General features: G+C 52.9%; 1 protein-coding gene across 1 annotated transcript in view; it reads left to right on the top strand.

Moving 5' to 3' along the window:
• The window catches only part of UNC13A (unc-13 homolog A), an 89,245-nt gene that overhangs the window by 56,704 nt on the left and 12,473 nt on the right, over window positions 1-20,068 (top strand). The window contains exons 27-42 of the mRNA XM_054465978.2: window positions 982-1,067; window positions 1,264-1,390; window positions 3,377-3,473; window positions 3,840-3,983; window positions 4,803-4,886; window positions 6,123-6,200; window positions 6,467-6,555; window positions 7,287-7,439; window positions 8,950-9,073; window positions 10,350-10,355; window positions 12,024-12,062; window positions 13,166-13,195; window positions 14,915-14,971; window positions 15,375-15,455; window positions 16,027-16,174; window positions 17,412-17,468. Of these exons, the coding sequence (XP_054321953.1) occupies window positions 982-1,067; window positions 1,264-1,390; window positions 3,377-3,473; window positions 3,840-3,983; window positions 4,803-4,886; window positions 6,123-6,200; window positions 6,467-6,555; window positions 7,287-7,439; window positions 8,950-9,073; window positions 10,350-10,355; window positions 12,024-12,062; window positions 13,166-13,195; window positions 14,915-14,971; window positions 15,375-15,455; window positions 16,027-16,174; window positions 17,412-17,468 (1,400 nt within the window). The remainder of the gene's footprint in view (window positions 1-981; window positions 1,068-1,263; window positions 1,391-3,376; window positions 3,474-3,839; window positions 3,984-4,802; window positions 4,887-6,122; window positions 6,201-6,466; window positions 6,556-7,286; window positions 7,440-8,949; window positions 9,074-10,349; window positions 10,356-12,023; window positions 12,063-13,165; window positions 13,196-14,914; window positions 14,972-15,374; window positions 15,456-16,026; window positions 16,175-17,411; window positions 17,469-20,068) is intronic.

Raw genomic sequence — 20,068 nt, 5'->3', positions numbered from 1 at the left:
GGGACGGATAAATAGGTGGATGATGGAAGGATGGACAGATGGATGGATGAAGAGATAGATGGGTAGGTGGCTGGATGGATAGTTGGATGAATGGGTGGAGGGATAGATGGATGAACAGGTAGATGGGTGGTTGAGTGGATGGATGAATAGTTGGATGAATGAGTGAATGAATGGATGGAGGGATGGATGGATGGATGAATAGATAGATGGATAGGTGAACGGATGGGTGGATGGTTGCATAATTAGGTGAATGAATGGAAAGAGGGATGGATGGATGGATGGGTGGATAGATGAATAGATAGATGGGTAGGTGGATGGATGGATAGTTGGATGAATGGGTAGAGGGATAGATGGATGAACAGGTAGATGGGTGGTTGAGTGGATGGATGAATAGTTGGATGAATGAGTGAATGAGTGGATGGAGGGATAGATGGATGAATAGATAGATGGATAGGTGAATGAATGGGTGGATAGTTGCATAAGTAGGTGAATGAATGGATAGAGGGATGGATGGATGGGTGGATGGATGAATAGATAGATGGGTAGGTGGATGGATAGATAGTTGCATGAGTGGGTGAATGAATTGATGAAGGGATGGTTGGATGGGTGGATAATGGGTGGATGGATGAATAGATAGATGGGTACATGGATGGATGGACAGTTGCATGAGTGGGTGAATGAATGGATGGAAGGATGGATGAATGGATGGATGGAGGAATAGATAAATGAGTTGTTGAATGTATGGGCGGATAGTTGCATGAGTGGATGAATGAATGAATGGAGGGACAAATGAATGAGTGGGTGGATGCTCAAAGAGAAGCAAAGCCTTAGTGCAGAGTCAGTCAGCAGTGGCTATGAGGGAACCTGAACCCAAATCCCTCTACCCTACCCTACACTCCCCTGTGGAGCAGGGAAGGACAAAGCAGCCCATCCCATCTGCCTTCTGCCTGCCAAAGTTTTATACTTCCACAACTTTGCCAGGTTTCCCCAGGAGCTGAATGTGGGTAAAATCAGCGCTGAAGTGATGTGGAATCTGTTTGCCCAAGACATGAAGTATGCCATGGAGGGTGAGTTTCCCACCCCAGTGTTCCCCAGCCTGGCCACACCAGGTAGCTGTACCTCTGTGTCCCCTCCAAGGCTATGAGCACCCTATACCCTCATGCCTGAGTTGGACATCAGTGATGGCCAGAGTAGGCAGCCTCTCTGCCGAGACAGAGGGTGGCAGACCCTTCCAGCTGTGCCATCCTCTTTGTCCCTGGCCAGAGCACGACAAGCATCGTCTATGCAAGAGTGCCGACTACATGAACCTCCACTTCAAGGTGAAATGGCTCTACAATGAGTATGTGACGGAACTTCCCGCCTTCAAGGACCGCGTGCCTGAGTACCCTGCGTAAGTCCCCTGCCCCAGGCCCAACCCAAGCCAGAACTGTAGCACTGACAGCTAGAAGGAAAGCCAGAGAGGAGGACTGACCTACTCAGGGTTACCTGGGCATCGGGGGCACAGGTGGGGCTTGAATCCAGTGTTCTCCACTCTCAGCCATTGAGCAGTCGACTCCTATAGCCCAGAAAATTCATAGTCATAACAGCAACAGGAACCATGTGACTTTCTCATTTTATCCTTTTGACAATTCTATGAGTTAAGGTGGGATCATTTTAATTCCTATTTTGCGGAGGAGAAATTGGAGAGTTAAACATGCCAAATGGCCAGGCACGGTGGCACATGCCTGTAGTCCCGGCAATCTGGGAGACTGAGGCAGGACTTGCTTGAGCCCAGGAGTTCGAGACCAACCTGAACAAGATAGTCAGATCCCATCTCTAAAATGAATGAATGGGTCAGGCACAGTGGCTTGTGCCTGTAATCCCAGGACTTTGGGAGGCCGAGGCGGGCAGATCACCTGAGGTCACGAGTTCGAGACCAGCTTAGCCAATAGGGCAAAACTCCAGCCCTACAAAAATACAAAAATTGGCCAGGCGCAGTGGCTCATGCCTGTAATCTCAGCACTTTGGGAGGCCAAGGTGGGTGGATCACCAGAGGTCAGGAGTTTGAGACCAGCCTGGCCAACATGGTGAGACCCTGTCTCTACTAAAAATACAAAAATTAGCCGGGTGTAGTGGCAGGTGCCTGTAATCCCAGCTACTTGGGAGGCTGAGGCATGAGAATTGCTTGAACCCAGGAGGCGGAGGTTGCAGTGAGCTGAGATTGCACCACTGGAGTCCAGCTGGGGCAACAAAGTGAGACTCCGTCTCAAAAAAAAAAAAAAAAAATTATCTGGGTGTGATGGCACACGCCTGTAGTCCCAGCTACTCGGGAGGCTGAAGCAGGAGGATTGCTTGAACTCAGGAGGCAGAGGCTGCAGTAAGTGGAAATCATGTCACTGCACTCCAGCCTGGGTGACAGAGTGAGACTCCATCTCAAAAAATAAATAAATATAAAAATAAAATGAATGAGTGAATAAATGCCACATTCCTTGCCCACGGTGACTCCCAGTACGTGACAGACCCGAGATTTGAACTCGGGACATCTGACTCCTGGGCTCTGTGTTGGAGGATAGTACGGTGCCGCCAGTTCCTGAGAATTGTGCTGTGTCATTCACTGCTCCCAGCAGCACAGGAGGATGGATGGTCTTCTGTTGTACAAGAAATGAAAGCTCTGGCTGGGTGTGGTGGCTCATTCCTGTAATCCCAACATTTTGGGAGGCCAAGGTGGGAGGATCACTTGAGGCCAGGAGTTCAAGGCCTGCCTGGGCAACATAGGGAAATCCTATCTCTACAAAGAAGACAAAAAAAAAAATTAGCCGGGCATGGTGGCATGTGCCTGTAGTGCCAGCTACTTGGGAAGCTGAGGTGGGAGGATTGCTTGAACTCAGGAGGTCAAGGCTGCAGTGAGCTATGATCACACCACTGCACTTTAGCCTGGGCAACAGAGCAAGACCCAGGAAGGAAGGAAGGAAGGAAGGGAGGGAGGGAGGGAGGGAGGGAGGGAGGAAACAAGAGCTCAGAGAATAAACCCACTTGCCATGGGCAGTTTATCTGAAGAAGGAAGGAAGGAAGGAGGGAGGGAGGGAGGGAAGGATGGACGGAGGACTCAGAGAGGACTCAGAGAATAAACCCACATGCCATGGGCAGCTTGTCTGAACTAGGATTCCCACAGGCCTGGGCCCTGCTATAAAAGGGGCCACTTAATCTATTTCATGAGCAAAGTAACTGAGGTTCAGTGCAGGAGGCGAGCAGAGGAGCAGCCACTCAAGGCTGCAGGGAGAGCTCCAGGCAGAGTAGGAGCAGCCGTAGCTCCACTCATTAGTGGGTCAGAACCAGGCAGCGCAGAGGTTGAGGAGGACAAGAGGTGGCAGAGCCCCACCCCGGCTCTTCATTCCAGATGGTTTGAACCCTTCGTCATCCAGTGGCTGGATGAGAATGAGGAGGTGTCCCGGGATTTCCTGCACGGTGCCCTGGAGCGAGACAAGAAGGATGGGGTAAGAAGGCCAACCCACAACCAAGTTCCTAATCTTCCCATTGGGATTCAATTTCGGTGGAAATTTGCCCTTGGGATGAGGCCAGTCTCTGGTAGGTGTCCGCCATCTTTGTCTTGCTCATGATTTTCAAAATCTTTTGTTCATTCATCAACTACGAAATGTGAGTTCCGTCAAGCCAGACACCTCCAGGCACCCCAAGCCTTCTGCGTCCACCTCTAGAGTTGACTCTAAGTCAACCTCGCCCTCTGTCCATCTCACCCCAGGGAAATTGGTCTCTGACTGTCCCCATGGAGAGTGGGAGAGTCGGGCTCTGGGGCTTCTCTGGTGCTGATCTCCCCCTTCCTCTTGGCCTCCTTCCCCCTGCAGTTCCAGCAGACCTCGGAGCATGCCCTATTCTCCTGCTCCGTGGTGGACGTCTTCTCCCAACTCAACCAGAGCTTTGAAATCATCAAGAAACTCGAGTGTCCCGACCCTCAGATTGTGGGGCACTACATGAGGCGCTTTGCCAAGGTGTGGGAGAGTGGGTAGGGTTGGGGCTAGGGGACAGGGTCAGGGTTAGGGAATTGAAGTCCGAGTTGGAGATGGGCTAAGGTTGAGGTTGAGGTTGGGGTTGCTGATGTCATTGAGGTTGGGATTGAAGTTGGAGTTTGGGTTGAGGTTGGAGTTGAAGTTTGGGCTGAGGTTGAGGTTGAGATGAGGTTGGAGTTGAGGTTTGGATGGAGGTTGGAGTTGGGGTTAGGGTTTAAATTGAGATTGGAGTTGAGATTGGGGTCGGAATTGAGGTGTAGAGTAAGGTTGGAGTTGAGGTGTGTGTTGAGATTAGGGTTGGAATTGAGGTCATTAGTGCGAGTTGGCAATGCTGTTTGGTTGGAGTTTGAGGCTGGGTTGGGTCTTGATTTGGAATTGAGGTTGGAGTGAGTGCTGAGATTGATGCAGAATTTGAGTGAGTCGGGGTGAGTTTGAGGGTTGAGATCATTGGGGTTGAGGTTTGATTGATTGGCATTAGGACGTGTTGACCTTGGGAATTACAAGTAGGAATTGGCTTTTGATTTGAGATCAGGTCATCTTGTGGTTGAGGCTGGGTTAATATGATGCTTGGTTGCTCTGAAAAAGAGCTGGGTCTACATAAAATGATCATCTTCATCGAGCGGTATCTCCTCTAGGTCTTGATGGTCATCTTGGGTGGAGAATTTGCCTAGCCCAAGGGCCCATCTTAGGTGCTAATAGGGTTTGGGTTCATCGCTGATCTCACTAGTGGCCTTGATGGGACGACTGGGGCCTGCCTTGGTCCCAGCCTCTCCTCTCACCCACACTCTGTGTCTTCCCCAGACCATCAGTAATGTGCTCCTCCAGTACGCAGACATCATCTCCAAGGACTTTGCCTCCTACTGCTCCAAGGAGAAGGAGAAAGTGGTGACCTGAGGGGGCCCCTGACCTATCCCCCTCCTCAGCCCCATTCAGCATCCCCAGGACTCCCTTGTCCGCAGGGCCCTGACACCTGGGGCTATGTATGTCCACCTGTGTGTGATCTGACTGGATTGTCTGTGTGTTTAGAGGTGCTTGTTTGAATGTGTGTGATCAGAGTGTATCTAGTTGTGTGTGTCTGAGTATATGGAAACTAAGTGCATGTGTCTGATTGTGTATTGTCTGTGTTGACTGGTATACTCGTGTGTGTGTGTGTGTGAGTCTGTGCACATCTGAGTGTGCGTATCTGATCATGTTTTGTCTGGCTTTGTTAACTGGGTATGGCATGAATGTGTGTGTGAGTCCGACTGTGCACGTCTGAGTGTGCGTGTGTGATTGTGTTTCGTCTGGCTATGTTAACTGGGTATAACATGAGTGTGTGTGTCTGTGTGTGTCTACATATCTGAGTGTGGGTGTCTAGCCATGTTTCATCTGTGTTAACTGGGTGTAGTGTGAGTGTATGTATGTGTAAGTATGTGTGTTCAACTGTACAACACATCTAGGTGTGTGTCTCATATTTTATCTAGCTGTGTTAACTGGTTATAGTGTGAGTGTGTGTATGCTTGTGTGTGTGTCCAGCTGTGCATGTCTGGGTGTGTGTGACCATGTTTTGTCTGGCTGAGTTAACTGCATATAGTGTGAGTGTGTGTGTGTGTATGTGTGTTTGTGCACGTCTGGGTGGGTGTGTCTCACCAGGTTTGGTATGGCGGTGTTGAATGTGCATGGTGTGAGTGTGCGTCTATGGCTGTGTCTGGCTGTGCATGTCTGAGTTGTGTATCTGTGGGGGAGTCTCGTGTGTATATCTCGTGGTGAGGGTACACGCCTTCAGTGTGTCACTGGCTGTTGCAAATGAAGACTTCAGGGTGTGAGCTGCAAAGCTTTGGGCTCTTGCTGGAAACTCTGCTACCCCCAGAGTTCCCAGCCCCTCTCATGGACCCACCAGACCTGGGGTTGTGGGATTATTTGAGTCCTCCTTGCCCCCATCAGTCCCCAGAGATGCCCCCCACAACAACACGCCCAGGAACCTGAGCCCAAACGCTCCCTTCCATTTGCAGGTGACCCCATGGGACCCTGGCTTCCTCCAAACCCAGACCCTGAAACCATCCCGAGGTCCCTGGCGGTGGGTAGGGGAGGCTCTGGGGAGAGGTCCTGAGGCTTGACTCCCCTCTCTGTTCCCACCCGCAGCCCTGCATCCTCATGAATAACACTCAACAGCTACGAGTTCAGCTGGAGAAGATGTTTGAAGCAATGGGAGGAAAGGAGGTGAGGCAGGGCCGCGGCAGGGCTGGAGAAGGGATGGGGGCACCCCCACCACTGTGTCCCTACAGGCCCTCGAGCTCATATGCCACCAGGCCTGGGGATGAATTCCAGCTCAACCATGCTCTTAAACCCAGGCTTGCAGCATAACTGTCTGTGCCTCAGTTTCCCCTCCAGCCCCTTGGAATCCCTTTCCCTGGGTCAGATGAGAAAATGCCCAGTACATGTGGATACTTACTGAACCTGGCCTGGTGTCCCTTCTCCCTTCTTAGCTGGATGCCGAAGCCAGTGACATCTTGAAGGAGCTTCAGGTGAAACTCAATAACGTCTTGGACGAGCTCAGCCGGGTGTTTGCTACCAGGTGGGAGCATCTCCAGGGCTGGAGGCAGTGGGGAGGGAACGGCCTTCAGCCCTCTGAGCCTGGGGCGTCTGGAGGCTCAGCAGATGTAGAGGTGAAGATTGCAGGCTCAGAGTTAGACAAGGCTGAGTTCAAATCTTGGCTTTACTGCTTACTAGCTGTGTGGCCTTGGGTGAATCACTTAACCTCTCTGAGCCTTATTTTTTTTTATTCTTCTGTAAAGTTGGGGTGATGACAATAATAGTACCTGGGTAGGATTTTGAGAATGAAATGAACAATGCAGGCAAATGTCTTATCCCTTTGCCTGGTTCTGCTGTTACTATTTTCCACTCTTTTTTTTAATATATTTTTTTTTGAGACGAAGTCTCGTTCTGTCGCCAGGCTGGAGTGCAGTGGCGCAATCTCGGCTCACTGCACCCTCCAATTCCTGGGTTCAAGTAGCTGGGACTACAGGTGCACGCCACCACACCCAGCTAATTTTTGTATTTTTAGTAGAGACAGGGTTTCACCATGTTGGCCAGGGTGGTCTCGATCTCTTGACCTCGTGATCCGCCCGTCTTGGTCTCCCAAAGTGCTTGGATTAAAGGCGTGAGCCACCGCATCTGGCCTGTTCTCCATTCTTGCTCGGTTATGTGCTGTGATGCTAATGATATGACCTCAAGGACCACAGATCAGCATCTGTGTCCTCATCCAGCCCTTCCTGTGGTCTGAGCCCTTCCCTTCTGTGTCCCCAGCTTCCAGCCGCACATTGAAGAGTGTGTCAAACAGATGGGTGACATCCTTAGCCAGGTTAAGGGCACAGGCAATGTGCCAGCCAGTGCCTGCAGCAGTGTGGCCCAGGACGCTGACAATGTGTTGCAGCCCATCATGGACCTGCTGGACAGCAAGTGAGCCGGGCCAGGTGGACTGGGCTGGCCAGGGAGGGGCTGGGGCAGGGCCATAGAGACCCAGGGACTGGCTGGAGAGGGTGTGCAGGGAATGTTTGCTGGGTGGTCACTGGATAGTTGGATGGCTGAGTAGATGGTGGCATGAAGGGGATGGAAAGTTGGGTGGGTAAATAATTGGAAGGATTAATGAGTAAATATTTGTGTGGATGAATGACTGGTGGATGAATAGGTGACATGAGGGATGGGTAGGTGGGTGGACGCATGGATTAAAAGATAAATGTTTAGAAGGCTAGATGGAGGGTAGATGTTTTAAAAAGATGGATGGGTGGATAGTTGGGTAAATATTTGGATGGATTAATAAATGTTTTGATGCATAGATGGATTGATGCTTAGATGGATGGATGTCTGGCAGGCTGGCTTGATGGATGGTTGGATGGACGATGGATGGATGAATGGATGGATGGATGGATAAATGGTTGGATAGGTGGATAAATATTTGGATGGATGAATAAACGTTTTGATGCATAAATGGATGGACAGATGGGTGGATGGATGAATAAATGGATGGGTGGGTAGATGGATGGATGGATGGATGGATGGGTCAGTAGATATTTAGATCATTGAATAAATGTTTTGATGCATAAATGGATGGACAGATGGGTGGATGGATGAATAAATGGATGGTTGGATGGGTGGGTGGGTAGATGGATGGATGGTGGATAGATACAGGTGGATAAATATTTGGATGGATAAATAAATGTTTTGATGCATAAATGGATGGACGAAGGGTGGGTAGGTGGGTGGATGAGTGGGTCGATGGATGGATGGATTAATAGGTGAGAAATATTTGGATGGATGAATAAATGTTTTGATGCATAGATGGATGGACAGATGGATGAATGGACGGGTGGATGGATAAATAAATGGGTAAGTGGATGGATGGGTAGAAGGATGCATGGAAGGATGGATGGATGAACAGATGGACGGATGGATGGATAGAAAAAGAAATAGAGAATTAAGGACCACTGGAGGAGGGATGGATTGGTGGGTGACTGGATCAGTTCTTTGCTGTTTTCCCTTTCAAGTCTGCCCTCCTCTGACCATTCCCCTCCTGTTCCTCTTGGGCTTGGCCTTCTCCCTCATAGTCCGTGATCTCCATCCTTCCTGTTTCGGTTCATCCCCCACACTGTTCTTTCAAACATGAAAGTCTGGCTGTGTCTTCCTCTTGAGCACTCCATGGCTCCCTACTACCCCCATCCTGATAAGGCCTAAGCCTTCCTCCCAGACATTGGGGCCCCTTCCTGTCTGGTCCCTGCTGACTAGTCCAACCACCACTCACTCTTCTCTTCATGCATCAGATATCATAGCCCCATCAAACCACCCAGGGGTCCCTGTACAGGCTGTGGGCCCTCTTTCCTATCTGTGGAATGCCTTGCCCACCTGTTAAGGGAAGGTGTTCTGTGGGTTGGGGCCAGCTGGGCCCTCTCTCAGACCTGCCCCTCGTCCCCAGCCTGACCCTCTTTGCCAAAATCTGTGAGAAGACTGTGCTGAAGCGAGTGCTGAAGGAGCTGTGGAAGCTGGTTATGAACACCATGGAGAAAACCATCGTCCTGCCGCCCCTCACCGACCAGACGGTGAGACCTGCAGGGGGCCTGAGGGGACATTTAGGCCACCTCCCTGGCGAGAGCCCAGAAAACTTGGTGCCTAGAGGCTGGGGGGTGAGAACAAAGGCATCCAGTCTCAGAGAGGTCATCCAGACCTAAGGGCCATCCAAGGGTCATGGAAGCCACCAGAGGTCAGTGGGGGGACCATTCAGAGGTCAGAGAGGTCACACGGGGGTTAAAGATCATTGAAGAGTTAAAGAGGTCATTCAGAGTCCATTGTATTTTCTCCAGGGTCAAAGAGATCAGGTAGAGTCAAGAGACCACTAAAGTCATAGAGGTCACCTGTAGGTCAAAATAGCATTCAAAGGTCAGAGGTCATCTAGAAAACAGGTCAGCTTCGGGTTCAAGGTTATCCTTCAGCCATGGAAGGCATAGACATTGGCCAGGCACCGTGGCTTACGCCTGCAATCCCAGCACTTTGGGAGGCTCGAGGCGGGCAGATTGCTTGAGGTCAGGAGTTGGAGACCAGCCTGGGCAACATGGTGAAATGTCGTCTCTACTAAAAATGCAAAAATTAGCTGGGTGTGGTGGCACATGCCTGTGATCCTGGCTTCTTGGGAAACTGAGGCACGAAAATTGTTTGAACCTAGGAGGTAGAGGCTGCAGTGAGCTGAGATGGCGCCACTGCACTCCAGCCTGGGCAACAGAATGAGACCCTGTCAAAAAAAAAAAAGAAGGCATAGACATCAATGGGTTTTTCTAAGGGCTTTGGGGCTCATTCAAAAGCCAAAGAGGGGTGACACCATGGACTTCAAAGATCGGAGATCAATAGACCAGGGGGCTCCTGGAAGTCAGCGAGAGGTCATGGAGGTCATCCAAGGTCAGAGAGGTCAAGCAGAGGTCATTGGCCATCCACAGACCAGGACCGATAGACCAGAGGCCATAATCTCCAGGGACCAAGGGGACCCAAACATGGGTAGAGGGATGTAGCTGGGCGTGGGTCCCTCCGGGAGGCGTCAAAAACCTGAGGACAGCAATGACATGTGGGCTGTGGGCACATCAGGGAGTGGGGAGGTCTTTCCCAGGTGGACCACGGAGGCTTGGGGAGGGTGCGCGGGGGCCATAGATGGGCGACGATGGTGGGGGAGGCTTGGACTTCCCATCCTTCCACCTCCTCTGGGCTGGGCTGGGGCAGGGGTCTTGCCCCTCCGTGCTGCCATCTCTGCCCCTTCCCTGGCCTTCCCGGGAGACTCATGGTACCTTATTCCCCCCTCCCCCTTCGCCCCGCCCCCATCACGGATGACAGATGATCGTAAGTAGAGGCCCGTCTGTCCGTCTGTCTGTCCGTCCGCTCTGTGTCTGGACTCAGCCCACCGCGTCGCTGCACCCCTCTCCCCACCCACCCAGCGCCCCCTCCTCACCCACCATCCTCCCTCCCGCCTAGATGTGCCTGTGTCTGTCTGGGGCGGGGCATGGGGAGGGGGCGGGGCTGGGAGGGAGGGAGACCACGCCCACCCTCCCTGTCCATTGAAGTCCAGAGGAGCCCCGCTGCCCGCTCCCAAACCCCAAGCCCAGCTCCTCCTTCGCAGCGGACCTGCCATCTAAAGGTAGAATCCAACCTTGCTCCCGTGCCCAGATGTCACCAGACGCCCTGAAGCTAGAAAGAGGATCAACCCCAGGATTCCTCTGACCTCCTCTTTGGGCTCTGAACTGTCAGCAGCTTCCCAGAATGCAGGTCCTCACCATGAGGGTCTCTACTTCTGATTCCTCTGAAATTCCATTCTCCAGACCATTCTTCGGTACCCCACCACCCTGTCTACCCAACTTCTGCCATCCACACCGACACACACCAATCCCAGACATACACCCAGGTGCCCAAGTGGGAAACTTTTGTCATGGCTTTGATGTCAGGTAGACTTGGGGTCAAATCCTGGCCCAGCCACTGTCTCTCTCTGTGACCTTGGGAAGTCACTTGACCTCCCAGCTTCTGTTTCCTTGTCTGGAAAATGGGGCTCATTGCATCACCTCCCTGAGGGTAGTTCTAAGAACCAAATGGCATGATGCATTAAAATACTCATCTCAGTATTGCCTGAACCCAGGAAGCGGAGGTTGCAGTGAGTCGAGATCGCACCACTGCACTCTCAGTGACTGGCCCAGAGGCAGAGCTAATGGTGGTGGTGGTGGTGGTGGTGGTGGTGATATGCAGACATGTATAAGAGCAGAGACAAAACAACTTCAGATTTTCCCTTTGTGGGCAAGACAAGGCTGTTACAAGATTTCACTTTGTCAAAAGTTTACAAGTGCTCTTCTTACTTCCTGGTAGCTGCAGCCTGGGTCTTTGGCTATAACCACTTGGTGGCAGCATACCCAACCACAGGCAATGCATTTGTAGGCAGGGGGAATAAAGGAATTCGCATTTAATGACTCCCCATATGCCAGACCTTCTCATAGCTCCTGTTTCAGCTCACCTTCATGATAACCCTTTGAGTGAGGTGGATATTATTATCCCCATTTTGCAGATGAGGAAAGCTGAGGCTCAGAGAGGAGTCACTTGTTCAAGGTCATATAGTAAATATATGCCAGAATCAGGATTCAAATTCAGATCTGTCTGAATATGCAGCCCATTTGCTTTCCTGTTAACCCAAGTACCAAGAGTCTCATGTGTACAGTAAATGTAAATGGATTATATTTTGGCAGTGACTTTTTTCTCTTCTTTCTGACTTTCTTTAGCTCTGTATCTGTATCTTTCTCTCTCTCTTTCCTGTCTCTTAAACACCATTTAAGAGTGAGTCATTAAAGCACACGCACATGCGTGTGCACACACAGACACACACACACACACACTATCCCCATGCAACCCAGTCACCAGTACTCTGTGCAGTGTGGATTCCCCCATCCCCATGAATATTCCTGTGAGCATCCCAGGTTCCCACCCTGCACGACTTGCCAGGTTGATCACCCTGTGACATTATCTCTGCAGGGGAACCTCTTGAGAAAACATGGCAAGGGATTAGAAAAGGTAATGAGGGCCTCGTCTCACTGAGGCCCTGAGCTCTGGTGTCTGGGCATGTGTGTGCATGTGTGTGCATCTGTGCACCTGGGCAGGAAGGGCAGCTGGGGGTCGTGGGTAGGAGATAGCTGTCCTAACCAAGTCCCGCAAAACCAGAAGTCAGAGATGAAGTGATTCTCCAGGGACAGAACGTGCAGTGTGTGTGCACATGTGAACTAATGTGTGTGCACAAACAGCTCCCATCCTCCCACAGCAATACCCACAGGGCTCATCCGACCCCTGGGCTCAGCTGAAATTCTGTGGCTTCTTGAGGAGCCTACACGCTAGATCACCACCCTGGATTGAGATGTGTTGTTTTTTATGTAGATTTTTTTTTGTTGCTGTGCTAATGAGTGTTTGTTGTTAAGGAGATGGGAGCTACAGCAACACGCAAGCAGCTGTCTTGCTGTGCACTTGTGCAGAAGATATCGTTGTACCTTTGTGCATACAAATGGAGTCTTAGCTTTGTGAATGTGGGTCACAGGGGTTCCATACTCTCTCTGCCAGCCCTTTGCGGGCACATTCAGTGTCCCAGGCACCCTATATGTGGATGTGAATCCATGTGGGGTCAAGGGTGTATGGGTTTTTGTGTGTGATAGAATTGTGTACATGCCTGCAAGTGTTTAGGAGTGCACGTATGTAGTTTAGTGTATGGGTTCTTCAGCATTGAGTGAACTTACAGTATATGTTAGTATGTTTTTTGTAGACTCGGGTGCTGGGCTATAGGGGCAGCCCCTTAGGGAATGGAGGAGGAGAGAGATTCCTAGCCCTGTCTCATCTCCCCACCTCCCCAGGTGCCCCATCCTGGGGCAGGCTGACTGTGGGATGAGGCTGCTTCCAGCCTCCTGGGCACCCCGAGAGTGTGCTGGCAGTCAAGGAGTCTGACCCCTAAACCCCTGCTAGGGGACAAGAGGAGGTGCTAGCTGGGGAGGGGGCCCACCATTAGACCCAGGACCTGGGGAGGAGCTCGTGGGCTGGGAAGTGAGACTGTGCTTTGAGGGGGCAGGGAAGTCCCACTGAGTATCCTCCCAGCAGTCACCAGAACTCTGACCTCCACCTGATTCTCTCCACAGGGCAGGGTGAAATTGCCAAGCCACTCAGACGTAAGACCGGCCTCTCACTGTCTGTCTGGCTCCCACCCCACTCCCCCCCACCCCACCCCGTGCCCCCTTCCACCTCTGTGATTCGTGCCGTCCGAGGGCGTACTGTGAACCTGTCTGTTGGTCTCTTCCTCCTTTGTCTGTCTGGCTTGCTCGTGGGGGGTGGTGGGTTGGGGGTTGGTGGGTAGGGCAGAGGGTACCCAGGAAGGCCCCTGAGCCCTGCCAGACTACAGGTGGGTGCAGCAGGGGAAACTGAGGTCCAGTCCGCTGGACCCCTGAGTAACTGTGCCTTGTAAGAACCTCAGGATCACAGACGAAATAAGAATAGTAACCGCCAAGATGATAATAAGAATACCAGTAGGAATGACCAGGTGGCCAGCTGGTAGACTATGAACATAATTCCAAATATCTCCACTGTAAATGGGCCCCCTCCCCACCTAGCCTCACCCAGGATCCCCAGACCACCCCAGGACCCAGTAATACAAGACTTGTTACCTCAATACTCAGCCCCACCCTGTCCCCCAAGTTACCATGGGTATCCCCGTTAGCCAGGGTGGGAATTGAGGCTCAGAGGGTTCAGGGACAAGCCTGGGGCCATCCAGCAGTGACAGAGGAGGCTAGACACATGTCTCCCAGGCTGGGACCCCGTCTCCCTTAGCATTGCCCATGACTTTGAGACCAAGTGATAATTAGTGAACACTGAGCAAAGACATGTTTAGTCCGGACTAAGCCACAAAGTGGATATAATTTTCCTCATCTAGATGGGAAAACTGAGGCTCAGAGAGGTTAAGTGACTTGCCCAGGGCCACACAGCAGGACTGCAATTTGAACCCAGGCCCATCTGGCTTGTCAGAGCCATCACCACATCACCATCTTGCTAGTGTCTGTTTGGGGGTGGGGTGGAGGACGGATATGGAGGTGTTTGTATAGAGGGAGGATTTTTCCTTTAAAAGGTCAGACTGGCTGGCAACGTGGCTCATGCCTGTAATCCCAGCACTTTAGGAGGCTGAGGTAGGAGGATCAGTTGAGGCCAGGAATTCAAGACCAGCTTGGACAACACAGCAAGACCCCATCTCTATGAAAACAATTTCAAAAATTAGCTGGACATGGTGGCTCACACGTGTAGTCCCAGCTACTGGGGAGACGGGAGGATTGCTTGAGCCCAGGAGTTTGAGGCTGCAATGAGCTATGATCATGCCACTGCACTCCAGCCTGGGCAACAGAGGGAGACTCTGTCTCAAAAAAAAAAAAAAAAATCAGACTAAAAGTCCTCCCAGATTACAGGGGAAATTTCCCTGCAGAGGGGATGCTCCCTTGAGGAGGAGGAGGTGTTTCACCAGAGCCATTTTCTGAAACCCCAGCCTGGCCTATTGTGTTCCCAAAGCTCCCTTTCCCTGGAAAGCCCTGCCCACACCCACAAACACCACCGTCTGAGGCTCCCCCAACCCACTGCCCCTCACAGTCTGGTCCCTGTCTGTTTCTCCTGTTACACAAGCCTGGGTGGGGCTGAGAGGGTGGGTACTATCCTCACAGGACTGGGATTTTCAGGGACAAGGTCACCACATCCTCCTCAGTTCTTCCCGGGGAATTCCAGACCTCTGTCCCTGGGACACAATTATTGCCCTGCCCAGAGCCTTTGGGCAAGAACCAAGATGGTCTCTGGGGCTGGAGTGTCAGCTGTAGTGCCCCTGCCCTCACCCAGCTGTCTGTTGTTACCCGCAGGGAACCCAGATGATCTTCAATGCAGCCAAGGAGCTGGGTCAGCTGTCCAAACTCAAGGTGAGGAGTGGGGATAGATTATGGGGTGAGGGACTGCCCCCCAAACTCATGTGGCTTCTGGGTTGCCACTATCCTGGGGGAGGGGTCCAGGATGATGACATGCATTACAGGCTCAAAGGACAGAAACTCTACTCACTGAAGCACAAGATATTTGCTCCCCAGTGTGTCGGAAAGATGTGAATGGTTCAGCTTCAGGTACAGCTTGATCAAGAGGGCAAGTCATTTATTCAACCAATATTTTTTGAGCACCTGCTGTGTACCAGTCACATACTGGGTGCTGGGATGATGAAAACATAGACCCTCAGTCCAGCTCCTCCAAGTTTAACAGGGATGAGACCCACAAACACAGATTCCGAAGGCAGAGCCCACTCCACCCACGTGGCCCCTCTCCCCATCCATCCAGGACCACATGGTACGAGAAGAAGCCAAGAGCTTGACCCCAAAGCAGTGCGCGGTTGTTGAGTTGGCCCTGGACACCATCAAGGTGAGAGGCCCTACCCCTCCCCATCCCAGGTGGGGGATGTAGAGGGTGTGGCTGCTGTGGTCATGGACCTAGGTTTGCCTCAGACCCACATTAATTCATTCAATTTAAGAACACTCCCTCGTTCCCCTGTCTGTGCCAGAGCTGGGCTGGCTAATGCCAGAGCCTTAAGGAGTCCCAGGTCGGGGAAGACTGCTGGATACAGACATTCTCAGCCTTGTAGGATTAGGCTTGGGGTAGAGGGAAGGATGTGGGCTGGGGGAGCCCAAAGAGTGAGAAGGTGTAGAGGGAAGGATGTAAAGGACCTTGTGCCAGGCATTTCTTGAGGTGTAGAAGAGTAGAGGGAAGGATGGGGGCTGGGCGAGCCCAAGGTGGGAGAAGCCAGGGCTTCCTGGAAGAGGGCATGTGAGAGGTGGGTTCTGAGGAATGCATAGGAGTTCACTAGGCAAAGCAAAGGAAGAGGTGAGAAAGTAGTAGCGGGAAGAATTGGGAGTGGTGACAGCAGGGCTACCCAGCCCTATGAGTGGGTAGAGGTTCCCACCATCCTCACCTCTCCCCACCCTGTCCTTCCCAGCAATATTTCCACGCGGGTGGCGTGGGCCTCAAGAAGACCTTCCTGGAGAAGAGCCCGGACCTGCAATCCTTGCGCTATGCCCTGTCGCTCTACACGCAGGCCACCGACCTGCTAATCAAGACCTTTGTACAGACGCAATCGGCCCAGGGTAAGGGTGCCCAGACCCCATCACCCTTTCCCGCTCCACGGGGACAGCCCCGCCCCAGGCCTGAGCGGCTACCATTGGCTCACTCCCCTGTGACGTCATGGATGCGGCGGAATTGACATCTCTGCACCAAGTCCAGGGACCAATGAGTGATCAAAGGTTCATGGGTGCAGGGCCTCTGACGTCACAGGCCAGGAGGTGATCGTCAACTCCTGGGAAAATCTGTGATGTCCTGGGGCCAGACAATGATTAACAGCTCTGGGATGGAATGTCTTAGACATCAAGGACCAGGGCAGGATTGATAACTCTTAGGTGTGGAACCTGTGACGTCGTAGGGCCGCAAGGTGATTGTCATCTCCTGGGAAAATCTATGGTGTCCCAGGGCCAATGAATGATTGTCAGCTCCTGAGGGACCTGGACAGTCATGGGGCCAGGGAATGGTTGACAGCTCTGGGAGACTTCAGGAGTGATTGACAGCTCAGGATGGGCAGGACCTCTGATGTCAAGGGGTCAAGGAATGATTGGCAGGTCCATGGGTGGGACCTTTGACGTCATGGTCCCAGAGAGTGTTTGAACTCCCCGAAGGAGGGACCTCTGTGATGTCATGGGGCTAAGGAATGATTGACAGCTCCGAGAGCGGGAGGGACCTCGACTTGGTGGGGGAGGGTGGACGGAGAGGGAGTTCCCATTTCTCAAACTCTCTCTTTCTCTCTGTCTTTTGCTTCGGTCTCCTGTCCCTCTCTGAGCGCACACACACAGCAGCTGGGGCTGGATGGAGGGCAGGATTCCCTGGGGACCCCCCCTTTTCAAAATTGGTCCCGACAAGGGGAAGAAGTTTGGCGGCTTGACCTCAGGAGGGGGAGGAAGAATCGCCATCGACACCCAGCCTGGGGCGAGGGGAGCAAAGCCCTGTGGCCTCCAACGGCCCCCTTCTCCCCTGATCCAGCCAGCCCAGGGCCCTCCGTGGGCGCTGGGTCTCTGAGCTCAGCTTCCCTTCCAGTCCTGGCTGCTTTTAGTGTCCCTGGTGTCCCTGGAGCAGGAGGCTGTCTGTCTGTCTCTCCCTCTGTCTGCAGCTGACGTTTCTCTCTCTCTTGTTTTTCCTCCCTCTCACTCGTTGTCCCTTCTCCGCGCCTCCCCTGCCCCCTCCACACACACTCCTCCATCCTCACCTCTCACTGGCTCGTCTCTCCCCGCTCCCCATGCTTCCCGTCTCTCTCCCCCTTCCACCCCCCCCAATTAGTCCATGGTGGAAAAGGTACTAGGTTTACCCTTAGTGAAGACATTTATCCTGAGAAGGGTACGTGCCTCCGCCGCCCGCCCACCGCCCGCGCCTGGTGCCCGGTGCCTGCGCCCCTCCTGGCCCCGGCTAGTAAAAGGATCGTCCTTCTGCCTCAAGGGCCTGCAGGGCCGACACCCAGGCCTGAGCGGCTTGGAGGGCCCAGGCGGGTGAGGGAGAAGAACGATTTGCTGGTTCTACATGGGGAAGAAGCGATTCCAGTGGGAATCCCAGAATCCATTTCTCCTGAGATGACACATTTTTTAAGCCAGATCCTGGGACCCCGGGACAGGCACATGTCAGGTTAAGAGCTGGGCTCTGATTCCAGCCCAGCCACTCCACGGGTAGGCACCTTGGGCAAGAATCTGTCTCCCTGAGCCTCAGTTTTCTCATCTGTAAAATGGGGACAGTCAAGGACCCTACTTCATAGGATTATTGTTATTGATATTATTATTATTTAGAGACAAGGTCTCCTGTCACCTAGGCTGGAATGCAGTGGTGCAATCACTGCTCACTGCAGCCTCCTTCCTGTGCTCAAGTGATCCTCCTGCCCCAGCCTCCCGAGGAGCTGGGACTACAGGCACACATCACCATGACTAGCTGATTTTTAATTTTTTTTGTAGAGAGGGGGCCTCACTTTGTTGCCCAGGCTGATCTCAGTGAACACTTATCAGGCTCTAAGGCTGAGCAGGACCTTGTGCCAGGCATTTCTTGAAGAATCTGTGTTTGGTTTTGTTGTTGTTGTTGTTGTTTGAGACAGAGTCTCACTCTGTCGCCCAGGCTGGAATGCAGTGGCGAAATCTCAGCTCACTGCAACCTCCGTCCGCCTCCTGGTTTCAAGCGATTATTGTGCCTCGGCCTCCTGAGTAGCTGGGATTACAGGCCCGCACCACCACACCTGGCTAATTTTTGTATTTTTAGTAGAGACAGGGTTTTGCCATGTTGGCCAGGCTGGTCTTGAACTCCTGGCCTCAAGTGGTCCACCCACCTTGGCCTCGGCCTCCCAAAGTGCTACGATGACAGGTGTAATCCCAGCACCTGGCCATTTTGTTTTTAATTTGAGGCAGGCGCTGTCACCCAGGCTGGAGTGCAATGGCGAAATCTCAGCTCACTGCAGCCTCCACCTCCTGGGCTATGTTGCCCAGGCTGGTCTCGAACTCCTGGCCTCAAATGATCCTCCCACCTCGGCCTCCCAAAGTGCTGGGATTACAGGCATGAGCCTCCATGCCTAGCCTTCTTGGGGAATCTGAAATAGATTTCTTTAACTGCCCCACGAGGGGTACATCATTCCGCAGATGAGATGCTGAGAGCCAAAGGAGATTCAACCACTTGTCTGAGGAACCTTCCCCTGCAGGGGTCCCGGGACTTGGGGAGTGGGGAGTGGGGTTGGAAGAAGCACTGAGAGGCCCAGGAAAGACCCTTCCCCTCGGAGCCAGCAAAGCACGGGATGGGGGCACCCAGCACTGCCTCCCTCCCTCCTTCTTACTAGCTTTGGCCTTGGTCTGACCCCTCACCTGACCCACCACTGTCCAATTCCCCCTGGCACCCCCGGCACCCCAGTCTGGCCCGGATTGAGCTTGCTACGAAGCATCAGCCTGGGGGAGGGCGGGGCGGCTGAGCATGTGACTGGTGGCGGGTGGAGGTGGGGCCGCGGGGCGGGGGTGGAATGGGAGCCTGAGGCAACAAGGAAGGCGGCCTGCGGTGGGCAGCAAAGACCGGGGCCACACACCCCAGTACTGGGGTGATGGGGGTCTCCAGGCCCCTGTGCTCCCCAACCCTCAGTCACTTCCTGTCCAGCGTGAGGTAACCCAATCAGCCTTTGACTGACCCAACCTCCCACCCTCACCTCTGACTTTCCCCTTCTTCTCCCCGTGCATGGGATGGTCCAGGAGTGGGAAGCTGCCTGGTGGGGGGTGGGGAGGGGCTGGTGGAGGTGCTGGCGGTTACAGGTCCACAGGCCCCACAGGATGCCCTTTCGAGTCACAGAAGGCGGGACCGGGAGAGATTCTTTTAAGCTGCCCCATCAATGATCCCCACTGGCACCATGGAGGACACGTGCGGTGGCCCCAAACAGAAGCACACCACACCATGATTCAAGCAGACGAGGGAACTTTTTGACTCCAGAATGTAAAAATTAGGGGTTGAGGCCGGGCACAGTGACTCATGCCTGTAATCCCAGCACTTTGGGAGGCCAAGTTGGGCGGATCACTTGAAGTCAGGAGTTTGAGACCATCCTGGCCAACATGGTGAAAACCCATCTCTACTAAAAATACAAAAATTAGCCAGGCATGTTGGTGGATGCCTGTAATCCCAGCTACTCAGGAGGCTGAGGCAGGAGAATCACTTTAACCTGGGAGGCAGAGGTTGCAGTGAGCCGAGATTGTGCCATTACACTCCAGCCTGGTGACACAGCAAGACTCCATCTCAAAAACAAAAAAGACGGCCGGGTGCGGTGGCTCATGCCTGTAATCCCAGCACTTTGGGAGGCCGAGGCGGGCAGATCACCAGGTCAAGAGATCGAGACCGTCCTGGCCAACATGGTGAAACCCCGTCTCAAAACTACAAAAATTAGCCGGGTGTGGTGGCGTGCGCCTGTAGTCCCAGCTACTCAGGAAGCTGAG

This window comes from Pongo pygmaeus, chromosome 20, assembly GCF_028885625.2.
Source record: "Pongo pygmaeus isolate AG05252 chromosome 20, NHGRI_mPonPyg2-v2.0_pri, whole genome shotgun sequence".
NCBI classification, from domain to species: Eukaryota; Metazoa; Chordata; class Mammalia; order Primates; family Hominidae; genus Pongo; species Pongo pygmaeus.
The sequence above is the reverse complement of the archived record's forward strand: the minus strand, read 5'-3'. Positions and strand labels throughout refer to the sequence as shown.